This window comes from Diorhabda carinulata, chromosome 4 (assembly GCF_026250575.1).
Source record: "Diorhabda carinulata isolate Delta chromosome 4, icDioCari1.1, whole genome shotgun sequence".
In the NCBI taxonomy this organism is placed as follows: Eukaryota; Metazoa; Arthropoda; class Insecta; order Coleoptera; family Chrysomelidae; genus Diorhabda; species Diorhabda carinulata.
This window is the reverse complement of record NC_079463.1, coordinates 3081939-3108519: the sequence shown is the minus strand read 5'-3', so window position 1 is coordinate 3108519 and position 26581 is coordinate 3081939. Positions and strand designations below refer to the sequence as shown.

The 26581-nt window shown below is 31.2% G+C and overlaps 5 protein-coding genes across 5 annotated transcripts in view; 3 read left to right on the top strand and 2 right to left on the bottom strand.

Annotated features, from left to right (window-relative positions):
* Positions 1-1116: 1116 nt before the first annotated feature.
* LOC130893324 (valacyclovir hydrolase) lies at positions 1117-3738 on the bottom strand. Its single transcript, XM_057799330.1, has 5 exons — positions 3453-3738; positions 3095-3352; positions 2734-2887; positions 2094-2346; positions 1117-1239 (listed from the first exon to the last, which is right to left on the bottom strand). Exons 1-5 carry the CDS (start codon positions 3537-3539, stop codon positions 1149-1151), a joined length of 843 nt encoding a protein of 280 aa, XP_057655313.1. The 5' UTR covers positions 3540-3738; the 3' UTR covers positions 1117-1148.
* Positions 3739-3846: 108 nt separating this feature from the next.
* Positions 3847-8125, top strand: LOC130893323 (T-complex protein 1 subunit alpha). Its single transcript, XM_057799329.1, has 7 exons — positions 3847-4662; positions 4828-5069; positions 5122-5303; positions 6056-6320; positions 6746-7089; positions 7176-7555; positions 7842-8125. The coding sequence occupies exons 1-7, from the start codon at positions 4590-4592 to the stop codon at positions 8027-8029; spliced, it is 1674 nt and encodes a 557-aa protein (XP_057655312.1). The 5' UTR covers positions 3847-4589; the 3' UTR covers positions 8030-8125.
* A 725-nt stretch (positions 8126-8850) lies between these two features.
* LOC130893322 (uncharacterized) lies at positions 8851-11902 on the top strand. Its single transcript, XM_057799328.1, has 5 exons — positions 8851-9129; positions 9448-9554; positions 9606-9704; positions 10884-10985; positions 11778-11902. The coding sequence occupies exons 1-5, from the start codon at positions 8863-8865 to the stop codon at positions 11878-11880; spliced, it is 678 nt and encodes a 225-aa protein (XP_057655311.1). The 5' UTR covers positions 8851-8862; the 3' UTR covers positions 11881-11902.
* A 901-nt stretch (positions 11903-12803) lies between these two features.
* On the bottom strand, positions 12804-14649 carry LOC130893321 (39S ribosomal protein L32, mitochondrial). Its single transcript, XM_057799327.1, has 3 exons — positions 14363-14649; positions 14040-14285; positions 12804-13139 (listed from the first exon to the last, which is right to left on the bottom strand). The coding sequence occupies exons 1-3, from the start codon at positions 14448-14450 to the stop codon at positions 12877-12879; spliced, it is 597 nt and encodes a 198-aa protein (XP_057655310.1). The 5' UTR covers positions 14451-14649; the 3' UTR covers positions 12804-12876.
* Positions 14402-26581, top strand: part of LOC130893320 (all trans-polyprenyl-diphosphate synthase PDSS1) — a 33332-nt gene continuing 21152 nt past the window's right edge. The window contains exons 1-2 of the mRNA XM_057799325.1: positions 14402-14753; positions 25069-25278. Of these exons, the coding sequence (XP_057655308.1) occupies positions 14601-14753; positions 25069-25278 (363 nt within the window). The 5' untranslated portion in view covers positions 14402-14600. The remainder of the gene's footprint in view (positions 14754-25068; positions 25279-26581) is intronic.

Below are 26581 nucleotides of genomic sequence, written 5' to 3'. Positions count from 1 at the left end.
GAGTTATTTTCATCTTATTTTTTGCATTTTCTGAGAAAATTTATCATAGTGATGGTAATATTTTTTACACCATCAAGAAGTAGAGATTCTAACGATTAAAAATTTTAGTGACTTTTTAAAAAAAAAAAAGCTGATATTTTGACGGGAGAAATTTCGTTCGAAAATTATATATATGGGACATAGAAAGCTAACTTTTCACTAAATTTCCTGAAAAAAAAAATGTTTTTGTAAAAGATAAAAACAAAAAATTCGGTTTTATGAATTTGTCACATAAATTTTGCGGTTATCTGAAGAAAGTTTAAATTCGACTTTTTTCCATAGGACTTATAGATTTGTCGGAAATCAAGATAAACCGTTTTTTACCCTTAAAAACTCACCCCCTTCCAATTTTTATCATATTGTCATCCTTTTCCAATGTGTTTGATCCTACTATCATTTTTTGGGATTCAAAAGTTATCGATCCTGGTTTATGATTAAATAAGAGACTTTTTTTGTCCTCGAATCTATAGTTCTAAGTTAAAATCACAAAGACGAAACCAGGAGAAAAGTTTAATACATTTTTTTTTCTATTTAAGATAATAAAAAAAAACCATTTTGGCAATATTTTTCATTGATTCGATTAATGATTTACCCGATTAGAATAATTCATTTTGAACCAACTTGTATGTATGGGTGTCTCGAATACACTGCAACGTAAAGGATCTTTTGTGTCTTACAAATTTCATTTTTTCTCTCAAAACAGATTAGGAAAACTTACAAATCTCCAGACCAAGAATTATTTTGTCAAAACAATTTTAATATTGTTTTTAATAATTGTAAACAACAAGAATTATCATTTTATGACTAACAGTTAATATCAGACTAAATAAAATAATTAATTAATTGAATAAACAATATAATCACAATTCTGTAATAATCACACACAATGAATTTTGATGACAGCATTTATGGCTTTCTAAATTAAAACGCCATATATGCCTTAAATTGAACAAATAAAAGCTTCAGTTTTATATTAGTGAAGATTATGGTACTATAAAAATTATGTTCAACCCCTTTAATCTTACTGTGGATTAATAATTTAATTCTATTGATGTTGGTACTGATGAAATTAAATAATTTTATATTGTTATGGAATAATTATATTTGAACTATTGTAACAAAAAATCTGACACCAATTTATTGAAATCTTCTGCATATTTCAAGTGGATGTTATGTTTACCATCTGGATATCTATGTAACCTAAAGCAAATAATTAGAAATTATTATATTCTATAAATGTTAATAATACTAAAAAGTAGTCATAGTTTTTGTTATTAATGACACTCGCCTATAGTGTACCATCATTTTCCTTTACCATGGAATCTATAGTTTCCCTGTAACTTCTAAGATACAAGTATTAAACCAGTGATTCCCAAAATTGTTCATGTAAACCCCTCGGGAACTATACATTTCCATTTTTGGATCTGAACTTTACATTTTAACAAGTTTTGGAATGTGGTAAAAGTGAAGTAGTTGGGAGTCCGCCGAATAATCGAGAATCTATTGTTTCAAAACTGGTAGGCGAGTGCATAGGATTTAAAAAATAAATTGTCACAACCAAAAGCATTACAACAAAGAGACCAAATTGTTTACATTACAATGTGATAAATAATTGTCTTATCAAAGTTATTTGTCGGATTATTGAATTGAAAATCGTGTAGTCTCATAAGTTTAATAAAAACATCGAGTTGTCTGCTTGATGATCACGAGGTTATCGTTGCCGGCATCGTAGCGTATGCTGTTATAATACTATTTTTATTTATTAGTTATGTATAAATAAACTATTTTTCTATAAATAAGAATAAATTGAATAAAACTTTTAAATTAGATCATTTTAATCCAATTAATCATTTCATCTGTTTACAGGTTGAAAAAAATTCAAAATAATAACCATCCACGATTAAATGGGATTTACAAATAAAACATTTTGACTCTGTTTTTAATGTCTTTAGTTCCAACATAACAAGAAAACAAATTATTTTTCAATGCTCCCTAAAAGAACTTCTGATGCAACACTACCTTAAACTTGATTTTGAAAAACACGTGTAACTTACTTAGCATCTTTGATTTTCGATAAGAGATACCCAGGATGTTCAGGAGCAATCATAGGATCTTTGTCTCCATGAAGAATAAAAACTGGACAATTTATATCATTTAATAGATTACTACAAATATTTCCACCATTATCATATATTTCTCTCAGTGTATCAGAGAAAGCATTCCACATATCTTGTAATCCTTTTTCTGTATAAAGTTCTATGAGTGGAGCTTTCATTTTATCTGACCACTTACTTAAATCTCTTAGATCTAAAAGCACCAAAGGTCATACAGAATTAAAAATAAACAAAGCATAAAAAACTGATAGTAAAATAAAGAAAAAAAACTTTGAATTCAGAAGATCTTGAAACACTTGAATCAGAAGGGTATTGAAATTCTGGAAAAAAAAGATGATATGTTCCAAAAGGTTATTGAAGCTGAAGGTTTTTTCCAAAAAAAATATTGAGATTCCGGTACCACTAGAAGATTCATTGGAAATTGTTTAGAAAGTACTTACTCATTACAGATAAAATTGTAAAAGTTATATTGTGAAATTTGCAAAAAAATTTTTTAATACAATATAATAATTTATGAAGTATTATTGCAATTTACAGATAATATGTGTTTTTTTTTTTGGAAGATTTCAAATATACTAACCATCACACACTTTAAGGTCTACCTGAGTAACATAACTATTAGACCCCCAAACAATTAATTTTTCTATATTGTCTGGAAATCTCGCAGCCATTATCAAACCTGTTATACCACCATCACTCCATCCCAGAACCGAATACTTATCTATTCCTATTTTCTAAAAATTTATAAATTATACAAAAATTAAATATAAGATATGTAGCTTTTCATAGAAACAGTTTTCCTCAAATCATAATTTATGTGATTTTTTTACCTCAAATTTGGTTTCACTGTGTTTTGTTTTGAGTAATTGCAGTTTATTCCAATTCAATAGGCAAAAAAATACGTTAATTCAAATACATGCAATAAAAAACACGTAATATACCTTCATAAATTTTTGAGCACAAATGGCATCATTCATATAAAATTCAGTATTAAAATGTCTATTGGGTGGTCGACTAAAACCATAACCAGGAGGATCCCATACAACCACGGTAAATTTACTTTTATCCAAGTTATTAACTTGAGGCTTGAAATCAGTCCAAATTGTCCCCAAAACTCCCGGTAAACAGACAATATTTTTAGGACCATTACCAATTTTAACATAATTTATTGGTTGTCCATCAATGTCTATTTTTTGAGACTATAACATAATTATATCGAAATTCCAATTATCCAAAATTTGTTAAAAATTTTATCAATAAAATAACAATTAATTATAATTAATAATTATTAAACCATACCTGTATGACCCTAACGGTAGACATTTCCGCAACATTTTTTATATAATTACCAGTAAATTTAAAGGAAGCTCTAAATAATCTGATCATATTCGTTTTTGTTTCCAATTTAACCTAGGACCTAATCTAAAACTCTCACACTACGAAATAGACGTTTTATATTTTGTTCCGAATTCAATTATTTTTATAAATTTTTATCAGTATTCAGTTTTTTTTATTCATTCATAACAATTATTGCTGAAAAAGCGGTCTGTTATGACCTTGATAACGTGACCTTCATAACCGGATAACGCTTATCACCTAGGCACAATCCACTTTAGGAAATTAATTTTTAACCCCGAATAATCATTGTAATATTTAGATATTGGATATATTGTTTTCAACTATCAAATATATTTTAAAACCACTTTATTAGATACTGAAAATAATAGATGAGATGTTCTATCGTGTCATATTCATAAAGCGTCTTTTGCAAAGTACATGATAAATTAAAATAAATTCAAAATTATAGTCTATATTGAAATTTGAGGCATAGAAATTGATTTTTTAATATCAGGACTTTAATTTTAAAATGAAGTTTTTGTCAGTCGAGTGTAGAAATTTAATATCTCGGTAGAGTAAATTTTCACATCGTGCTCCGCTAGAGTATATAATTTTATGTTCTCCGTGCCATGTATAAGACTAATTTTATTGTTATATGCGGTGATGCCAACCGATTGAAATTTTTCCCCAAGCATATTTTAAAATCCCCTAAACTCACACTGATACCCAAGTTTTTTTGTGATATTCTATTGTTTAAAGTAATAACTTTAATACATGAAAAGTCCAATTAAATATTTTTAATAAATTAACTTACTTGCATATTTTAATTATAATGAAATAGTTTTAAATAAAAAAGTTATATTAAAATGTAACATAGGATTGATAAAAAAACTTGTGTATTGCCTTTACATAAGTAAAATTCCGGTTAAAGAAGTTATTTATTTTCTCCCTAAAACTTTTTATCCCCGATATAATCCCCTTATTTTAATTTTTCTCCTTAAATTTAGGAAAAAATTTCCCAAGCTGGCATCACTGGTCATGTCATTATCATTTGATTCTTTTGTGGCGAGGCTGAGTTAAAAACTTATGTTATAAAAAATGTCGATTTTAGCTAGCCCTTTATCTGTAGCCGGTTCCAGAACAACTGGAAGTTCAGTTCGTACCCAAAATGGTAAGTTAAAGAATATTTTATAATATATATTATTGAACTTAACCTAAAAATTGGTGCACGAGGTAATTTATATTATTTAGAAGATACTATGTGCTTTAGAAAAGTATTTATTCAAATCATTCTTAAAATTTAGTAAAACTGTTAATTCAATTAATTTTTTTCTAGTTATGGCTGCATCTACAATCGCAAATATAGTTAAAAGTTCCCTCGGGCCTGTCGGCTTGGATAAAATGTTGGTAGATGACATTGGAGATGTTACAGTTACGAATGATGGAGCCACAATCTTACGTTTATTGGAAGTTGAACATCCCGCTGCTAGAGTTTTAGTTGAATTGGCTCAATTACAAGATGAAGAAGTTGGAGATGGTACAACTTCTGTTGTAATAATTGCAGCAGAATTGCTTAAAGTGGGTATTGTTTTTCAAGTTTTGATTAAAATATAAATTTTCATTTTTTCAGAATGCCGATGAATTAGTGAAACAAAAAATTCATCCAACATCGATTATAAGTGGTTACAGATTGGCATGTAAGGAAGCATGCAGATACATTCAAGATCATTTAACAATCCCCGTTGAAGAGCTGGGAAAAGAATGTATTGTTAATGTTGCTAAAACTTCAATGAGTTCAAAAATTATTGGAGCGTATCCTTTTAAGAAATAATTATTAATTATGTAGAATCTAGAGTTGTGGTTTTACAAGATGGAAAAAATAGTTTTTTACTTGTTTGCAGTAGAATCCCAAATTTAATCAGGTAGCTAAAAGAAATTGTTGAATACAGCCTACAAGGCATTCCTAAAGTATAAATTTTTAACCAAAACTATTGAACAATCACCATATTCAACTGATGTGTCTTTGACTGATTTTTTCTTCATAAAACTGAAATTAACACTTCAAAGCTTCTTTAAAGTGTTAATTTATTTCAGTAGGATGTGAAAAGAGAATTTGTGGAAGGTAAAGAAGTAGATTACTGAAAATTTCTTCAAAATTAAGGCATTTGGCAAGCGTGGAATTTTTTAAAAATAGATTTTTATTTTCTAAGACCACCTAGGACTTCAAAAATTATCTCCAAAACGATTATTGATGACTCATAGCTCAGGCAATTTTCAACTGATTGACATGAAATTTTGAAAATACAGATTTTTCTTTATGTAGTTCATTGGTTATTTACTATTATTTAACGACTTTTTGAGTAAGTTTTACACTTTTCACCTTAGAAGTGCGCCATTTGATTAAAAATCAATATATTGCAAACATTCTATGTACTTCCATAGTAGTTATTATAGATAATCAAAAAAATTCATTGGCTCATTATAATTAAACTGGTCTAAAGCCTAAGATGTATGTATTGTGGTGGATAAATTCTTTAACAATAAATTTCCTTAATATATCTTAGTGATGCGGACTTTTTTGCACAAATTGTAGTAGATGCAGTGAATGCAGTTAAAGTGAGCGATGCTAGAGGTAATAATATGTATCCAATAAAAGCTGTCAATGTACTTAAGGCACACGGTAAAAGTGCAAGAGAGAGCTTTCTTGTTCCTGGTTATGCCTTAAATTGTACAGTAGCCAGTCAGGCAATGCCGAAAAAAATAGTAAATGCTAAGATTGCCTGCTTAGACTTCTCATTACAGAAGGCCAAAATGAAGATGGGTGTACAAGTAAGTATAGGCGTTGGATAGAATGGTCTAAATCTACTTAAATCAATGATGGCTTTAATTATATTCCAATGATGAGCAGGACAACAGTTATAATGGGTAGGGAAGGGTTTGTCTAACCTGATCTGTCTTTTCCATTGCTTTGGTACTAAAAATGTACATTTTTTATCACAAGCTAAACCTAGTGATGTAAGCTAGATTTTCACCCCCTGGGACCGGAACTATTCCCCCTTTCCCATGCAGTGTCATCAACAATCATAGAATCATGCCAGACATGAATAATATCAAACATTCTTGTCAATTATTGTCCTTTTTGAATCTCATTTTCCAACTCTTTTCAGTAGAAAAATTTCTCCAAATATTGTTACTACTCTATATATATAATAATACATTAGTTGTGTTAATCACTAATATTGTTCCTTTCGAAGGTTTTGATCACTGATCCCAATCAACTTGAAGCTATACGTACTAGAGAACTGGATATTACCAAAGAACGTATTCAGAAGATCCTTTCGACTGGTGTGAACGTTATATTAGTATCTGGTGGTATAGATGATTTATGTTTGAAATATTTCATTGAAAATGGAGCAATGGGAGTGAGACGAGTTAAAAAAGTTGATTTAAAAAGAATTGCCAAAGCTACTGGTGCAACTTTTGTTACATCACTTAGTAATATGGAAGGTGAAGAGAGTTTTGATTCTAGTATGGTAGGAGAAGCAGCGGAAGTTGTACAAGAGAGAATCTCAGATGACGAATTGATTATTATTAAAGGGTAACAGTTTATATTCTTTTCTAATTGTATAACATACAAAGGGGATACATTTTCAATGTAAAATGTTTATTTTTATATAATTCTAGTCCAAAAGCCCGAACTGCAGCTTCAATTATTCTTCGTGGTCCAAATGATTTTTATTGTGATGAAATGGAACGTTCAGTACATGATGCTTTATGCGTCGTGAAACGCGTGCTGGAATCTAAAAGTGTAGTAGTGGGTGGAGGTAGTGTAGAAGCAGCTCTATCGATATACCTGGAAAATTTCGCTACTACATTGAGTTCAAGAGAACAGTTAGCCATTGCTGAATTCGCTAGAAGTTTATTGGTTATTCCTAAAACTTTGGCTGTTAACGCGGCACAGGATGCTACCGATCTAGTCGCTAAATTGAGGGCCTACCAGAATTCCAGTCAAACAAAAAAAGATCATGCTCATTTGAAGTATGTTGGACTAGATCTTATTGAAGGTAATACTTTTTTATTAATTCTTTTTACTCTTAAATACACTCTTCAGTTTAATTGGTAATTTGGCTAAAACTCAATAAAAGAATGTGAGATTTCTTTTATTGGCCTAATTTTGTTCCTGTCCTAATAATTTTACTAGAAATACTTTAATAATAGAAGTTTAATCAATCTGCAATGTGATATAAATCTTTATTATTGTTAAACAGTTTTCATAAAAAAATTAATTAGATGTGATTGATTTGATAAACAGTTTTCGTTTTTGGTTTCAAATTCCACCGTTTATTTTAGGTACTGTTAGAGATAACAGGAAAGCTGGTGTATTAGAACCTACAATGTCCAAAGTAAAATCATTAAAATTCGCAACGGAGGCTGCAATAACCATATTGAGAATCGATGACATGATCAAATTGGACTCCGAACAAAAAGGTGGAAAGAACTACCAACAAGCAATGGAAAGTGGAGAATTATACAACTGAATACATGTACTTTAAACGTATTACTAATTTAAATATTTTGAAAAGCTTGTAATCAATCGTTCACATTTTTTTTTAATAAATCTTAACAACACTCAATTTAGTTTTATTTATAATTTTTTTTTTTCATTTCCCTAATATACTGAAGTAGCCGTAAAAAGTTGTCAATACTCATTTTTTTACATCTCCTCAATCCTATCCATTAAATTGCTTACCCCCTGAAATGTTTTTATTTGATGTAAAAAAATATTTACAAAACATGAGTTCTATAGCTCAACTCTAAGGGGTCGTTTTTATATTTTATTTTTCCATTTACTTAACATGGTAAAATGTTTTGTGACGTTTTTTTACGTCGAATAGAAGCATTTGAGAGAGTAGAATTAGAAAAGCACCTCATTATCCATCCTATCGTTTTGAAAATTTAAATCTTGATAAAATCACAACAAAACAATTTCCAAATTCATTCTTTAGTTCTCAAAATTCCTTTATTTTGTTATAATACACCTCAAAATTAATAAATAAAAAACCTTGAGAGTTATTTTAGCCCTGTTTGAAAATTTATCTTGTATTATGGTAGCAGTATGGATCACCCTTGAGTAGGCTAGTTGATTCTCATAATGAAAGTGCTGCTGTTCTTTTAATTAAAAGTACTAAGCGAAAAATCTTTCAGAAACTACAAACACGTTTTTTTTTAATGATTTAAATAAAAAAGCAAGATATTTCAAACTCCAGATGTAACTGATGTTTTACCAAGAAGATTATTTTATTCCCGAAATTGGCAGGATTGATTCAAGCTATTTGACAACACTCTAAATTTTGTCAGTTTTAATTTACAAATGATATTTTTAAATGCCATTTTATATTTATTCATTTCTTATACCTTATACCCATTTTGCATGCCCTCAATACATCCCATCGAACCGTATCATTTAAAATTAGTAGAAGAATACGTTTATGCCCCGTTCAAACAATGCAACTACTCTCTAAAAAATCCAAAAATTGTAATCAACCCCTACAAAGAACAAATAGAGAATTTGGTGCAACCAAAACCTTTCGCATCGTTTTGTTTGAAGTGTGCAGCCTGCATATCCGTTGCAAATGAGGTATATTATTCAATATTCCAATAGTAGAATAAATGAGGTTTTAAAATAATGAATAAATTCGGAGATTGCTTACTATGAATCAAGAAATTTTAACAGTAGCCAAGAAAAACCCACATTGAAGGGTAGTCGCTGATTCCGACGTGACACTTGATCCTATAAAAATATGTTTCTTCTGAAATTTTTAAAATAAAAACACATGATTAGGAAAAGTCATAATTTTACAAATAGTGTCGACTTAATTGATACTAAATGATAAAAAACTCCTACTTTCATAAGAAAATATATCAGTAAAAATAAGTGTACCAATAACTTTTGTAGATAACGAAAACTTTAAAAACCGTTATATCAGATTTAAATGAAAACTTGGATTTTAACAAAGAAGTGACCAATAACATTAACTTACTGTGTACTAGAGGTTTTAAAAAGTAAGTAAAACGATAAACGATTTAAAGCAACACAATCACATTTGTTTTTAGTTTCGATTTAAGAAAATGCAACGAAGACATTTTAATCACAAATAAAGTATTATGCACAGAACATGTTAGAAGCAATATGGATGGCAGTTGGACTAGAAAGTAATAAAATTTGTATATTCTATAAAGAAAAGTTAAAATAACTAAAAGTATACAAAATTTTTTCAAAGATGTTAAATACGTATATTCTTCTTATGTACATCATCTTGGACATATACAACTAACCGATCTTTTAGCAAGTGGAAGAATATGCGACTATTTTAGGACTTTTCGTAAACTATAACCCGGATTTCGGTAGATCACTAACAGCTGATTGCAGATCCTAACCCAGAACGAGATTTAGATCACAGTTTTCGAACATTGCGTTCAATTGTCGGTAGAAATTTCTTCAAAAACTTTTGATTTTCATTGCTTTTTTGTGTGTTGATTTTTCCATGATATTTATTAAGTTGTATAATAGATTCTATTCTATTGAGCAGTTATCAACGTTTCCCCACCTCATACAGATTTTTGGCACTGAAATTTAATTTTAATAAGCTATTTTTATGCTGAAATGCCGCACAGTATGAAAACCGCATTAACCTATCAATGAAGCTACTCCCAAAAAATAATAGTAGACTGCCATTTAAGGGAAATGAATAATTTTTAAATTTCAAAAAACCATAGACAAATAAAACAACTCATCAGCTGATCGCATTTTCCTACGGTCTTCCATGGTAGATAGGTGTCATATGATTACGATCCAATTAATTCGATAAGTTTCCCAACAACAATGTACGTGATCTGGGTTAGTTTCCTAACATTCAGATCATGATCAGACTAGTTTCCGAAAATCCTTTTGAAATATAAATCAGTAGCCAGATCAGTAGTAATAACGCCAGAGAAAAAGGCTCTTTGGATTCTTTGTGGTTTGGGTGAGGACATTATTCACGATGAGAAGGATTAATTGTGTTCGTCACTATCATAGGAATGATTTGTCTGCAGGGCTGGAGTTGTGATATATACTGCAATAGGCTCATAGACAAAACAAAAAAGAAATAAATAAATTTTTTTCAAAAAAACTATCCGTTAAGATTTTGAGCTATCTTCTGATTCTGTTCCAAAAACACTTCTTCAGATTATTTGAAATCATAATGCGAAATATGACAATTCGATCTAGTGCGTATGTGTTATGCACGGCACGAAATGCAAAATCGTGGAGCTTGTAAGCACGGTTTTTACCCTTAAATTACATTAGAAATTCACCCTTATGTTGTAATAGTGTGTATGAAATTCTTTTAGGTTGCGTGAAATGTGTCATCTATACACTTCATACTTGGATTTAAATAGCACTAGCTACGATTTTGTTGTAAATTTAGAAGAGCTCCCAAACAAACTATGTAGGTAGGTAATCAAGTTTGTCAGATCGAACTAAGTGACCAAGTCGAATATAGTTTAACAAACGTCTAGATCATGATTCAATTGGTATATATGTTACAGTGAGAATGATAAATTGTTGATTATATATACATAATCACCACTGAATTTGCTAAATATGAAAAACTCATAATGGGGAATGTGATAAATATCAGGACTTATTGGCAGTGCTCGGTTTTTTTTATTTAATTCAGATTTTTTTAACAAGCCTTCAAATTTATAGTTATTCATTATTTTATATATGAAAAAGTGATACAGATCTTAAACAGCATCATAAAATATAATTGAAGTAAATTTCATGCCAGAAGCTAACCTAAACCACTGTTTGTTTTTTTAGTATCCATAATATTAAGTAATTTGGAATTAAAACTCAAGCATACCAGCCATTATTCAATGTTTTATTACGTCTACATGCAACGAAATCTACTCCTGAAATCACGTGGTTGTCACGTGTTAAGCAGTTGCGCAAACTGAACGAATTTTCGTTAACTTAGGGAATTTTATCACATTATCCATTACAAGTTGGGTATTTTATAAACTAACCGGTAAATTTGATAATATGAAATAATTTATCATATTCAGTGGTGATTATGTATAATCACCCAATTTATTACTTTTACCGTAACATATACAACGCAATTAAATTATATCAGTGTATGATTGGCATCTTCATAGTATCGAGTACTAAAAATACGGATGCTGAGCTACTAAACTTGATCTTTTTGATCATGGATTGATGTTTACCTTCTCAATTTTTAGAAGTTCTGGTATATTTAGGGATTGCATTAACATTGGCGAAGAAACATTCAAAAATCTTACAAGTGAAATTAATTTATGTGAGCAATGTAACTGTTTACAATAAAATATATTTTTTTATTATAGTCTACATGTCTAATGATTTAAAAAAGAGGATTTTTGACTAAAAGACTAGTTTTTAAGCACTTTTTGAACGCTTCTTTTTATAAATCTAATGGCATTAATATTTTGCTATTGTTTAAATAAAAGAAATTACAAACGACATTGTTTATTATTTATTTAATAGCTGAATAACCTCAATACTTCAATAAAGTGTCTCTTCACTGTGCATAAAACCGGTATTGATACATAATAACTTCACTGGGTACCTGGAGGTATCAACTTTAATAGTTGATAACTACATCACTCAATAAGTCGTGTGACTGATACACAAATGACGCTGTCATGATCAAATCCATATAACGTTTGGAAAGTACCAACTTCCAAAATACTATGTAAAGTTTCATGACATTTTGACAAGTCAGAAAAAAGTGACAGCCATTTAAGTGAAGCTAATTTTGTTATTTGAGAGAAAATCAAAAGCGAATCAAGGTAAAACGGCCTCCTATGTAGAAGAAAAAACCAATACAATGCACCGATTCACAAGTCGATGGCAACGTTAGTTATATTGAACGAATTGCTTCCTCATCCACCGTATAGTCCGGATCTGGCCTCCAATGACTATTGATCTCAAAAAATGCTCACCAGTAAGAAATTCAGTTGAAAATGAAGCCTATTTTGATGCAAAAGACAAATCGTTCTACAAGCACGGCATTGAGAAGTTAGAGAACCGTTGGAATGATTTTATTGCTCTTGAAGATTACATTGATGACTAAAATCGATTTTTAGCAAAAAAAATGTGTTTTTCTTAGTTAGTCACACGACTAATTGAGTGATGCATTGAATAATTGATTATAAAAAAAATTGAATTTTGGGGATCCGAGCGGTCATAAAATTATTTTTTTGTAAGTTCATCTGCAAACCAAACAATAAAACAACAAAAAGTTCAATATTTATTTAAAGAATAAACTGACAATACTTTCAAAACATTCTTAATAGTAAATCATCCCAATTCAGATGGTTTAACTTCTTTTGTAGTTGCATTCTTCTGTGTTGTTTCTTGTAACAAGTTTTTACTAAACCACGAAGGTCTAGCTTTTTTCATTTCAACTATTCTTTTTCCTTTGAAAAATTCTTCTGGTTTTTCATCTTTTTCTCCATCATATAATACAACAACTTCTTTCTCTACTGGTTCCAATTGTAACTCATTTTGAATTTGTTCTTGCATTTCTTTCGTCTCGTTTATAACTTTTCTGTAGCAAGTTGCTGGAAGCAAGGAAGGATCATTTACAAATAACGATTTAGAATACTCAACAGAAAAAGACATTAGAATTTGATTACAAAAATGGTAATTAAAAAGAAATATAAAGAAAACAAAATCTCAACAATATTTACTGCAATTCTGATCCCTAGAAACACAGTGGAAAGATACAGAAACCTTCTTCTACTCCCTTCAACTGCATTTGTGGGAAAATAACTATGAACAAGCCGTTATGAGAGTAATAAGAATGAGGTTTTACCTTACTTCTAGTACTATTGATTCAACTCTACAATTAACCATACATTAAATATAATAAGAAAAAACAATAATTATATAGTATATTAAAGAAAATAGAACAGTTTAGTTTGTGTGAGCACTATCAAACACCGCTAGAAAATAGAAAACATTTGGAAAATAGAAACTTTCACAAAATGCAGCGGTAACACTCTCAATGAACAAATACAGATCAAACTGTGTATAATACCTAAGTCTGAGCATACGGAAAACTCAAATTTAGTAAAGAAAAGTACACTAATTACCAGAAGCTAAGTGAACATTTCAAATTATCAACCATTAATAAGAATATGGAACTAAGTGATGCAAATGGAGCGGAACATCAGCAAAATTACATGTAGGAATGATATACAGTATTCGATCTAAAGCTCCTAGTCATACCATCACTTGATTAAATTAATCAGAAGAATTTTATAAAATCTAGGAGAGAACAGTATCTCACAATAAATTAGTGAACATAGTACTCGCTATGTGTTGATAAATTAATGTGAAAGTTTGTTGATTAACATGAAAAAATAGATTTTCCAAATTTTGTAATGTGTACGCAACCAAATATACAATTAATGTTGTTTTGTGTTAAATTAAATATTTCAAATAGAAATAGCACTTACGACACAAGACCCCTGCCTGATGGTCATCTCCGCATACATTACACGTTCGTAAATCTTTTCTTGGAGTCAATATTTTTAAAACATAATTTGGATCACCATACTTCCTTTTCCATCGTTTTTCAACACTTCTTCTATGTTTTGGGACAGCCCATAAATATCCGTTGCCCAATAAGTCTTTTAATGAAAAAGGAGTGGACTCGTTTTGAGCTGTTTTATTAATTTCAACTCCGGCAAGGCACAAGGCATCTGTCAAAAAATGAGGTTATGTTAATTTCAGTATTCATTAAAAAATATTATATAATGTTATGTAATAAAAACCTTACCTGGTGGAAATCCTCGTCCAAAAGTGAAAAGTAAAGTTTGTCTGAGGTTTTGCACTGCAATATTTATTCGCAACAAAATTGAATTCATGTTAAAGGTTAATTTATGGAGATGGTAATGCTTGCTTATAGTAGTGGAATTGCGGCGACGTTGTGTACTTCGGTGGAAAGGAGCTGGTGATCGTTAGGGGCAACGCCGTGTCTCTTCGTCGTGGTTTGCGGTCTCAGAACAGTTTTGACAATGGCTTCTCTCGGATATAGTAGAATTTGTGCTCGTGTTCATGAAAAACTGTGTCAGTGGGGATATTCCCAAATAAACAAAAACTCAATTTGTGTTCGCTCAAAAATTGGATTTTGCATATCGACTAGGAACTTTTCAGAGGATACAAAAAAGGTTTGAATTTTCACGATTATTACTCAGTATAGGTATATTTAAATGAATTCCGTATATATTTATAATTAATTGATTTGTTATAAAAATCCTTCCATTCAAAAATCACGTTTGAATGAAAATGAAAGTGTTTTTTAAATTCACACAAAAATAACTTTTACTTTTTAACTCGAATATTCGAAAGTTTATTGATGATGAGTTTATTGTATTAATTTCTTGTCCCACATACGCTCTCCGTGTCCATAATATAATGAATTAACTACGAGACTGAGGCACCTGTTATAATCTTTATTTCGCTTTTACTTTCTTTGTGACAGTCAATTCTACTATACATTAAAACAGATGTTGAATAATTTAGTATTTATTTTCCTCCAGTAATAGAATTTAATCTTTTTTTTTTAGTAAATATTGAGTTATCAAATATGGTACTGTATAAGGGTACGACTATTCGGACATTTTAGATAAATAGTTTTTGAAATTATATACACAGAAATACATGTTGAATCGTTTTAGAATAGATAGAAATTCATATTTTATTTTTAGATTTTATAATCATTATTAAGTTAGCTAGGAATACAATACAATTATTGCGTATAATAATGGCATTTTCAAGCTCTATTCAGTTTAGATCTATGGTTCTTGGGAATATTCGTAGAAATAGTTAATGATAATTCTGAACCCGGTTGACTAGTATATAATTCGATATCTAACTCATTAAAATAAGGTAGCCTTCGGTTTTTCATTTACTTAGAATTAACGTAAACAAACAGATAATAGAAAACATTCGTATAGGTTGTCGCTATAATTTAAACGATATCTTATTTTATTTTTACATTTTTTGTTTACCGTTAGATAATTTTTCGTATTTATTAAAATCGAATAACCTCATGGCACTATTAGTAGATAGATAATTATGAAACTTAACCTAACTTATTTCAAAATTATTGTAATTTTACATTACTTCATCACTTCTTGCATATTTTCTCTTAATTTGTTAGATATCTATAAAATTTATTTAATGCGAATAATTGGAGAAAAGAAAGCCTGTAATATTCTTGAAGAAAAATAGTATTTAATTGATTGTAGTTCATTAATTTCTTGGTCACTTATTTACGTATATTGTTGAGAATTTAATTCGTTCTAAATTAAGTCCTTGGAGCGAGAAAACGTTCAAATTTGAAAGTTATGAACGAGAAGAGATTGAATACAACATAATATTTAAATTAATAGTTATTTTATGAAAGTGATTATTATAAACAGTATAGGTAGTAGGTGCTCAATTCGAAATCGTACCTGATAAGATAACGCTAATATCTTTATGTTTAATGCAAGTAGTTAATATAAAAAACAAAATGGAAGAAAAAATAATATGAAAATAATACTTGTTAATATATGATTATAATAAACATATTCATTTAATTCTTATTTTGGAAAATAAAAACAAGATAAACTAGTTTGAATGAATTTTCGATCGTGTTTAAGGTAATGAAAATTTCATATAACTCTTCATACGCAACTTGTATCTACTTTCCCAATATTCCATCTTTGTCTCGTCGAATAAATAATACGCTTTCTTTAGTTTCTTTTTTACCGATCGTACTTAACGCATTTTATATTAAAAAGTAAAACTGATTTAACGTATAATATGAGGTATGAACTTCGATGGCAATGACCTTCAGATCATCGGTTTCGATTGTTAGATTTACCTCAATGAACATGCGCCAATTTCGTAGCAAAATACCGCTTTAAATACATATGTAATTAATCCAATGAATACGTAAAGTACGTTATGTATAATGAAACTTTCTAATGAAACTTTTTGTTGTAATTATATAAACATATATAGAATTAATTTAAATGCTAATAACATAATTATTTTGACTACTAATATCAATACAAAAAGACTTGGGTTTCGCGCGCAGTGTGTCAAAATTAATGAACGCCGTTGGAACAATATGACATGAATTTTAACAACGTTGCCAGATTTTGAACGACGTATGAGTTTTGAGGAGGTGTAACAGTTGAAAAACTAATCAAATAAAAGCGAAACAAGTAGAGGTTATGTGAAAATTATAGAAGACGAAATAGTTAGCTTTGAAAAATTGTTCGATGGAAAGGAAATGCGAATTTAACTGTATGTAGAATTACTGTGAGAAAAAATCTCCTTTTATTTGAATTATTTCAATTTTGGGTGCGCTGATATCCACTTTCACTACATCTCGATTACATGATACCTTTGAGCGATGCTCGATGTTACCGATTTTCTTAAAACAAGTAAATGATTTTAAAGTTATCCTTAACGAGAATCGAACATAATTTAAAAGTTATTTAAACCCAAAATTGCTGCTTAAAAAGCTGTTTGTACAAGATAATTTCAATTTGTAAATATTTCGTCAAATAATTCAGTTAAAAAGTTTATTATTGAAGATCTCATACAGTTGACAACACGAGCAATATGTCTTTTCGAATTATTGAATTTGTTATATCAAATACCGAAAATCTTATCTTTACAAAAATAGATAACAGACGCCCCACTACGAACTGAATAGCAAATAATTTGCCCAGATCCGCATTATAATATTTAATTTTGAGAATCATCGAATCATTTAAAAGTATAGATAAACAACGGTTCACAGTCTGTAGTTAGTAGTGATCTGTGCAAGTATTCGGTATATTAAAGGTCAAATTGACCTTAAATAAAAGTTTTATGAACAATAAAGTCGATTTGCGAATTCGGTAAACGTCCTACTAAAGCCCTAGCACAGAGAGAGGCCAAACAATTGAAAAGAGACGGCAATATCTATCAAAAGATGCTTTAAAAGTGATTTCAATTGTTTTTAACCGACTTTGTAGTCGAGGAATGTTCAGAAGAGTTGCCATCCAGAAAAACTCGTACCACTACCACACACAAATAGTGTAAGTGTGTTGGATAACGCCTAGTATCTAATTAAATCTAATTAAATATTATTCCAAAGGAGTTTCTACTTGAACAGGATTTATATTTCGAAGAGAATTATACAAAGAAGCAGCTCATAAATGTTTTATAAAGAAAAATAATTTCCAAAGTATTTACTGTGTTTTATGGCAATAAAAAGAGGGAAAAATGATATTGACAACTTTTTCTGCCAAATATTTCTTAGATCTATGAGTAATTTTCATCAAAAAGTGTTATGTAATTTGGCAACTAATTCTTCTTTGTATTTAATTTTACTGAAATTATCTTCGCTAGTCATATTAAGTACAACTCTGTACAATTGTTAATGTTGGGTACCTTATCTATGTTTGTTAGCCGATTTTATGGTTTTACAAGGTGAGAAAATGATAAAATTTTCGCTATTTGACGACTGGCATTATAGTTTTTTCGTTTCCAATTATAAAATTTTTAATCAGGACTTGTGCGACGAGCACCCAAAAAAGTTTTTGATCTAATTACCTCAAGTTTAAATGTCGATTTATTGGTGTAAACATGGAAAATATACACCCCAGTTTTTTCAATAATTAAAACACACAAGTATTTAAACGGAAGTTAAACTCGGAATTAAATCATAAGTTTGTGAAATAATAATCAATTATTTTAACATTTATTCCGAATGTTTTCAAATACTTCTAGTTTTCTAACAATACTAATAAGATATTTCACAACAACGTCCTTGTTTAATAGACAATAGGGATTACAAAATGGCGTTAAGTTTTTCACATGCAATATTCGAAGTTAAATTAGAACATAAAAAATGCAATATCCTCGTAATTATTCGATGCCAAGAGAAATCAAAAACCTTACACAGAATTCCTGGACTAAGTAGGTGAGGCCAGAACAATGATAGAAGTTTGAATAAATTTTTAATACACAAAATTGAGCTTTATGCATCTATGAGGATGGTCCCAGAAGTACCTGGTCTGACCTGGCGGTAGTTGCTTGAAAAATACTACTGAATTAGAAAGTATACAATCTATAGAGCGTATGTTCCGAGTTTGAAGACGCCACGGTATAAGAACTGAACTAGATTTGGGAGTTTAAACGAGACCGTACGACCTACTAAGACCAGCATAGCAGTGGTCGACCAAATAAGGTGGAGACTCCAGAAATGTTGATGAAAATCCACTAAGTGGTACTGGATGATCTTGGACTGAAAGTGCGCGAGCTAGTAGACATAATAGGCATTTCAAAAAGTGCTGTATATCACATATTAACTGAAAATTTAGACATGGGAAAGTTGTGTGCAAAATTGGTACCGCGTTTGCTCACAATTGAACCAAAAAAAAGCATCGTGATGAAGTTTCCATCGAGTATTTGGCAATGTTTGAAATAATAACCATCATGGATGAAACGTGGGTCCATCACTTCACACCCGAAACAACAGAGGAATCAAAACAATGGACTGAAAAGTGAGAACCGGTTCCGAAGAAGGCAAAGATCGTTCCATCTGCAGGCAAGGTTATGGCGTCGGGTTTTTGGGATGCGCTTGGGATAATTTTCATTGAATATCTTGGAAAAGGAAAAACAATCAGCGGCGAATATTATCCGAACTTATTGCAACGTTTCAGCGAAGAAATCAAACAAAAAACGGCATTGAGACAATGCATCAGCTCAACATCTGTTATTGCAATAGCTACAATGAATCAGTCGTACGAGGCTTGTTTTTGTTCTGTTTGGAAAAAATTAGTTATTCCATTTTTAATTGTACTTTGATCTACTTTTTAACAACACGGTCGTATTTGTTTCGTCGTTGTCATGATTCTTAGGCGTTTCTTTAAATAAAACATTATTTGATAGTCACTGGGTGCTAGATCGGAACTGTAGGGAGGATTATTAAGTTGTTTTTAATCAAATGCTTTAACCAATTCTTGATCAATGACGCCCTCACTTTTGTTAAAGTCCTACAAACTCTTCGATATTACACTAAAATATGATACAAATCGTTTTTCGTACTGACAATGTCAAGTTTACATATTCTGTCATAATTTCGTACGGAACAAGTCGATAAATTTGAGGAAACTGGCGAAACTTGTTAACTTGAGATTTAAATTCGAAGAGATGCGTTATTTAGTTAGTTCTTTGTATAATTTCCCCGCCTCGTCGTATTTTTTACTTATCTAATTATTGAAAATGAGATTTTTCACCTTGGAACATAATTTTTGTCGTTATTGCACGTTTCTTTTATGAAATAACATTTTGGTGTCAAGTTGGGTATCTTACTCAACACGGTCTAACAGATTCTGGTATTGCCAAATCTTGTTTGTTTTATTAGTTAGATTTAATTTTATTAACGAATCTTATTATGGATAGAAAATAAACGGAAAAACAAATGTACAATACAGTAGAGGAAATTTGATCGAGCGTATTCTCTAGTTAGTGAAGAAATTGCTCAATTGCACACTTTTTCAAGTTGAGGCCAATATTTATACGATAGACTGACCGGTGTGTGGGGCTGTACTTGCACGACCCACTAAAACCCTTTCTCTTTAATCTAAACCTCTCTGAGGTTTCCATTTTGGACTCGCGTTAGCATTCCACAAAATGCTCCTTCTCCGCTTTGCGATTACTCTGTTTATTTGTTGTTTTGTAACATCTTTAGCTGGTGGTTGGCGTGACAAAATTTTTTCTCAGATAGAACTCAGCTGCGGTATAGCAGCTATCGTCATTCTCGGTCATAATACCTACAATTTTCTCGGGAGTGAATTTTCCGATCTTGTTTTGAAGTACTTTTCCTTGTTTGAACAGGTGGAATCGGATGAAACCGCGTCCATACAGGTGTTGGGTGAGGTAATACTTCACCTCTCCGTGATTTCCCTCTATACAACCATAGGATAAGAGGCACGCAGTCCATCAGCCTCAACCTTTACTGTCATTGGTCTATTGTCACAAATTATTTTTCCTTAGAGACTTTTTCGATGATTCCTTTGGCCTTTGCGTATTCTTTTGTACATTGTCTTGCGTTCAAGTGCTGGAATATCTACTGGGATGGTTCCCATACTCTAAGAGCGTTGAACTCTGGCTACTTTTTGGGATGGATCATTTATCTGCGTAGTTTTTTCACATATCTCCTCGTCGTATGAAAGTATTGAGTTTATGACTGACATCAACAACATATGTTCACCGAAACTTATTTTAACAGTCACTGGAATTGTCTTCAATCACTCCCGCTCCCAGTCCCACTCCTACCAGTACCTTATATTTACTTTTGTGTTGTTTTATAACATGATTCAGTTGGTCTAGAAATAGTTAACGTCTTTGAGAAACATCGTCGACGTAGTTCCAATAGATGGAACTACCCACAATATCTTTTAATAGTTTCCACTATATCAAATTATGACCGGAGCCGTTAGATGACGTGCGGCTGTGTCCCCGTTACATCAAGTTCGTTGTAAACAATTTTTTCAAACTTTGTATAAATCTATCTCAATTATTTCCCTTCCAGTATTAGTAAATTATATTTTATAATAATATTCATTTGCTGTTGCAATTTTTTGAACAACGATAGTTATTAAGTTGGTTTCAGATGAGAATTATTAATATAAAGTGCACTATTAATGACATTGACATACTTTTTTTTATTATAGATATTTATAATAAAGTGAATGTTGATTTCTAAGCGGAGATGAACCTTGTTTCTAATAAGATTATGCAACAGTATTTTTTGTTTAGATTAATCTAAAATTAAGTGTTGAACCCAACAATGTGGAAAATAGAATAATGAAAATTATGAAACTTCCGGTATAAAATGAAATCACCTCGATTCTATATTTTGTGATTTCGTCTCTGTATTTTTGAGATATACACAAAGTGAAGTTTCAATACCGCCCCAATTATTGTTGGTTTTTAATATGGCTAATCCCATGTAATTGTTATATTTTAATAATTTATATCCTAACCGAAATCCCATTACAATATTTGATATAGTTGATAAAAACGTTTAGCTACATTTATGCCGAAAAAGGAGGACGTAGGCTTGTGTTATATTAAAAGAGGATTCAAAATGAAATCTAATTTTATATGTCAATTCAATAAGCAACAGCTGCGGTCCAATTATTCGTGGATGGTAGTATCCTGATTGCGGTTCTGGGAGGGGCAATTTGTTATTAAAATGAAATAAAGCTGACACACTATTACTGTAAAAACAAAATAAACACTTGTAATGTCGAGGCTTCAAACTTTGTGTGTTTCAAAAATTGTCAAAGCCAAAATAATTGGAATATTGATATGAAATTTTGGAGAAGTGTTTTTGAAGGTTAGTTGTACGTCGACAAAAATCAAGACATTTGTAGGAAACACAGTATTCAAAATACAGGGCTTTAAATTTATTCGAATATTAATCCAAAACTTATACTTTCTTAAAAAATTACTCAGGTTAAAATAATTGGGATATTGAGCTGAAATTCTAGAGACGTGTTTTTGAAGGTTAGATATGCTTGTTTAAAAAATCACTCAAGAAACAGAGTGTTGGAAAAGTTGCGATTTATTTTGCAATATAGTCTCTTTTTGGTTTGAAACCCCTAACCCTACTTTGACCTTTTCTTCCCGGTAAATGACTTTTTTTGTTTGAAAAAGAAGTCACGTAAGACTGAATCTGGATAATGAGGTGGATAGGACATCAATTCAACCGTAACAAGGTGTGTCATTGGTCAGTTTCTTCTTCAATTCGGCGTCACATCGGTCAGTGATTCTGAACGTTTCGTTCTGAATCATAGAAAATGGTGGCCATCCAATGTTTCGACTTTTTCTTGGTGTCTGGTTTGGATCCACGTTTCGTAGTTTGTTCGAAAATGACGCCCTTACTTCATATTGCGATTCTACAATATCAAACACTGCTCTGAAATTGTCTCAGGGTTGTGATTGTTGTCCTTTTTGTGCAAACAGTTCTCTTAACCTCAAAATTTTATGCAGGATATGACCCACGCGATCTTTTGGATTTCCTATTGTTTGAACTATTTTTCTCTTAAATTCAATGGTATTTCAAGTTTTACATAGCCAATTAGAACCCAATTTACCGATATCTCAGTATATCGTAACTTGAGGGCATGTTTCGACTTTATTGCACCTCTTCAGTGTAAGTTATATACCTTTTCGTAAAAAAATTTTCGAATCGGAATAGAAAATGAAATAATCACAGCCAGTTTTAGTTCCTATCAATCTAATAATAACAAATACATGTGCAATAAATCTTTGGCTTTGGTACTTTGTAACCCACATTTGCAGCCGCTGCGGAATGTGAAAGTGCATTCACCAATATCAGCTCTCTAAGGAAGAACTGAACCTGATCGCGCGCACACAAGCGTAGGTTGATTTGAAATCGCGGGGAAAAATATTACCAATTTATTTCATTCTCGCATCACCAAGACAGTTAAATCAATGCGTTTCGTTGTTTTGTTAAACTGATTTGGTTAAAAGACAGACGTTCTTCGTAGTACATTGTTTGATTTTCTGATGTTCACCCAATTGTTCACGATATCTGAGCTCAGTCTGTTGATCCAATTTAGGATCTGTCCGACTGTTGAACGAATTCTTTAGGGACTATCCCAGGGTTACCGAAGAAGCAGATAAGCTTCGTTTTCTCTTTGAACTAGTTCATGCGAGCTTTTTATGGTATTGTATTATTGACATACACACTACGACAACACGATGCGTCCAATGTTTCCAATGTTGGACGCTGATATGATTGGATGCATCGAATAGTCGTAGTGTGAAATTGGAATCAATATTTGTGGTACAACTACATACACTTCTTGTCCTCTACGTGTTTTGGATGAAAAAGCAACGTTGTCAATATCAAGTTCATTTCGTAAGAATTTATATCTGTTATATGCTGTTCATTACTTGTTGCCACGTTTTCATTTCTTTAGGTAAGTTTAGGTAAAGTTGGAAGTTGAATTTTGGCGAAAACGTCGGATGCACCGTGTGGTACCGGCTTTATGTGTCTGAACGATCTTTCAATTTAACTAGATAAATTAAATTGATTATTTATTTTTTGTTTTAAATTATTATAATTTAAATAGTTACGTTTCGCGTTGCGAGCCTCTATTAACTACTAGTTCATAGTATGCTCATTCGATTCAAATACCGCACCTGCATTAATTTTACTTCTATTTCTTCACCATTTTGCAGCAATCCGAGCCGATATTTCAAATTGCACCGCTTGGTAATTATAAATTTCATAACATAACCTTGGTCTTATATATTTCAATCATAGATTTAGTATAATTACTAGAAAAAAAATTTTAAAAAGTGGGACATGAACTCCCAACGAAATATCAAGCTACTTTAATATTTTTTTTCCATGAAAATATTATTTTCTTTATGATTTTCTTTTCTATGAATATCAGTTTAAAATAACATGTAAAAATTAACATTGATTAATATAAATACGCAAATTGTCAGTGTCAATATCATATTTTAATAAAGATTCAAAGAAAAGTAGAAACGTCAAATTTTATCTTTCTTCCAAAAATTATTAAAAAAAATAATTTTAAAACACAAGAGACCTAAAATCAAAAACATTGGATGCATTAAAATTGACATTTGACCTACTTCAAAATATTTCGATAAAGATTGAACTGTCAATTTCCAAATGTCATTTTAAACTGATTTAAAGCGTTCTTAAATCACGATAAATTGGGCACTGTGTCAAACGAACGCACTTCGGAACTAACTCAACATATACTTCAAATAATATACGATCTAAGAACACTGATATTTGTCAAAATGACGGCCGTGGGGTAAATAACCGTGTGTACCCTTGTTTTTTAATCGATAGTGAGAGATTTTCTTTTATTTATGGTGTTTATGGTGTCAATAGAACTCCTTAGATATTTTTTAGATCTGTTTCAGTGAAATTAATACATGTAAAACTGATTTTTCAGTCCGTTTGCTTTCAAACTATATAAAACACTTGTGTTTATTTTGTCTTTAAATTACGGGAGTTAGTACTTAGCACAACACTCCATAGTAGAAAAAAACCTAACGAATGCACGTTTCCAGGGGGAAATTTCGCACTTCTAGTAGTTACTTCTAAATAAAACTGGAAATATTAACAAATCACTCAGAAATTTACGACAAAAGCATTTGTTTACCCCACGGTGGTCATTTTTAAAAGGTGAATTTTAACAATTCAAATAATAATTCTATTCATCATATCTTTTCTTCGAAAGGGAATAATTGAGCTTGAGGATTTGAAAATATGATGGGGCACACTTATTAGATTAGTGCGAAAATCTTAATTCGTTAGATTAGAATGAATAAAAATTGAGTACAAAAATTCCGTTAAATGCCATCCCGGTAAATATAGCGGAACGAATATTTTTAAATGTATTTTTTTTACAGTCGCGAGTTCTAAAAAACGCCGTTGGAGCAGCAGCAACCTCTCACGTACCAGGATGTTGGCATCCTTGTATTCGACCAGAAATACCGGATACAACTCGAACGTTCGCCACGATGCGTACGCAACAACCCGGGTCTTTACTCGAATACCAAGAAGACCCTTACAGTTTGCTGGAAGACGACCTTAAAGATGTTTATGTTTATATAAGAAATGTAAGTAAAACTTGATAATTTATGTCACTGATCCCATGGAATCACTATGACGTCGAATTGTTGATTAACTTACGGCTGCTAGTTTTTTATTTCATATATCAAAACCACATTCTAGATCCTTCTAGAAGTTTCTAGTTTGCTGTGAACAAACAAAAAAACTTTCTTAGAAATTGCCTCTCTATTTAGCTTCGATAACATATTAGAACAGTACCGGCTTCACGGTCTAAATCAAGTGGCAAGTTCGTAACGATGTTTATATTTCGCAGAGCGCTAAAATTCTATTTTTTTTTTTCATAGTTACTTGTCACTCCTTATCGTCGCGAGAACACTGTGTTTATAACCAGTTCTTCATGCGGAGCTGGTTCTAAATTGCTCTACTAGGGCTGTTCAATGTTTATACCTATCCCAAAAGACGCTAATAATCTTCTTTAATGACAAGGTTTGCTATATTTTGATAGAACTTTTTCATAAACTGTAATTTTATCAATTGTATATGGACTTGACTCGATAAAGTTTCGTTTCCCAAAAATGTGACACTTACGTTGATCTACAAGAAATTTTGGTAACCACATTGCACAAATTTTTTAGTAGCCCAACTTCGAACTTTTTGTGAGTGTGGCAAACAAAGTGAAAAGTCTTTAAGGAGGTTTTTCTCGTCATCGTAAACGTCATTTCGGTTATTTCGAAACTAAATTCCGTTTTTCGTTTTTTCTTAACAAAAACCGTATCACGGGCAGGATTTTCAATTGCAACGCACATTTGATCAACCCAAAACACGTCGACACAAAGCTCTTGATATTGCTGCCATTTCTGACCTGATGTTTTCCTCCAATTGGGTTAGATTCGTTGGATTATTTTGATAAACCTTACTTTTAAGGTATCCCCATACAAAATAGTCAAGCGGGCTAAGGTCGGGGCTGCTGGGAGGCCAGTTGATGTTACCCATTCGCGAAATTACTTTATTAGGTTATAATTCATTCACAACTTCCATCGAGTCATTCGAGGTATGGCAAGTGGCCCCATCTTGCTGGAACCACGTTCTTGAGTTGAAACCTGCAAACTTCTGTAACTCTGGGACCAAAAAATTTCGCAACATATCGCAGTAACGGTCACTATTCACATTGATTGCTCGGCCTCGTTGATTTTCTTGAAAATAAGGACCAATAATTCCTTTAGCAGACATAGCGGTCCAAACAACGACCTTTGGGCTGTGCAGGGGTCATTCATGATTTCGTCTCGGATTCTCGACTGCCTAGTACCGACAATTCTGCTTATTAACATGACCATTCAGGTGAAAATTTGC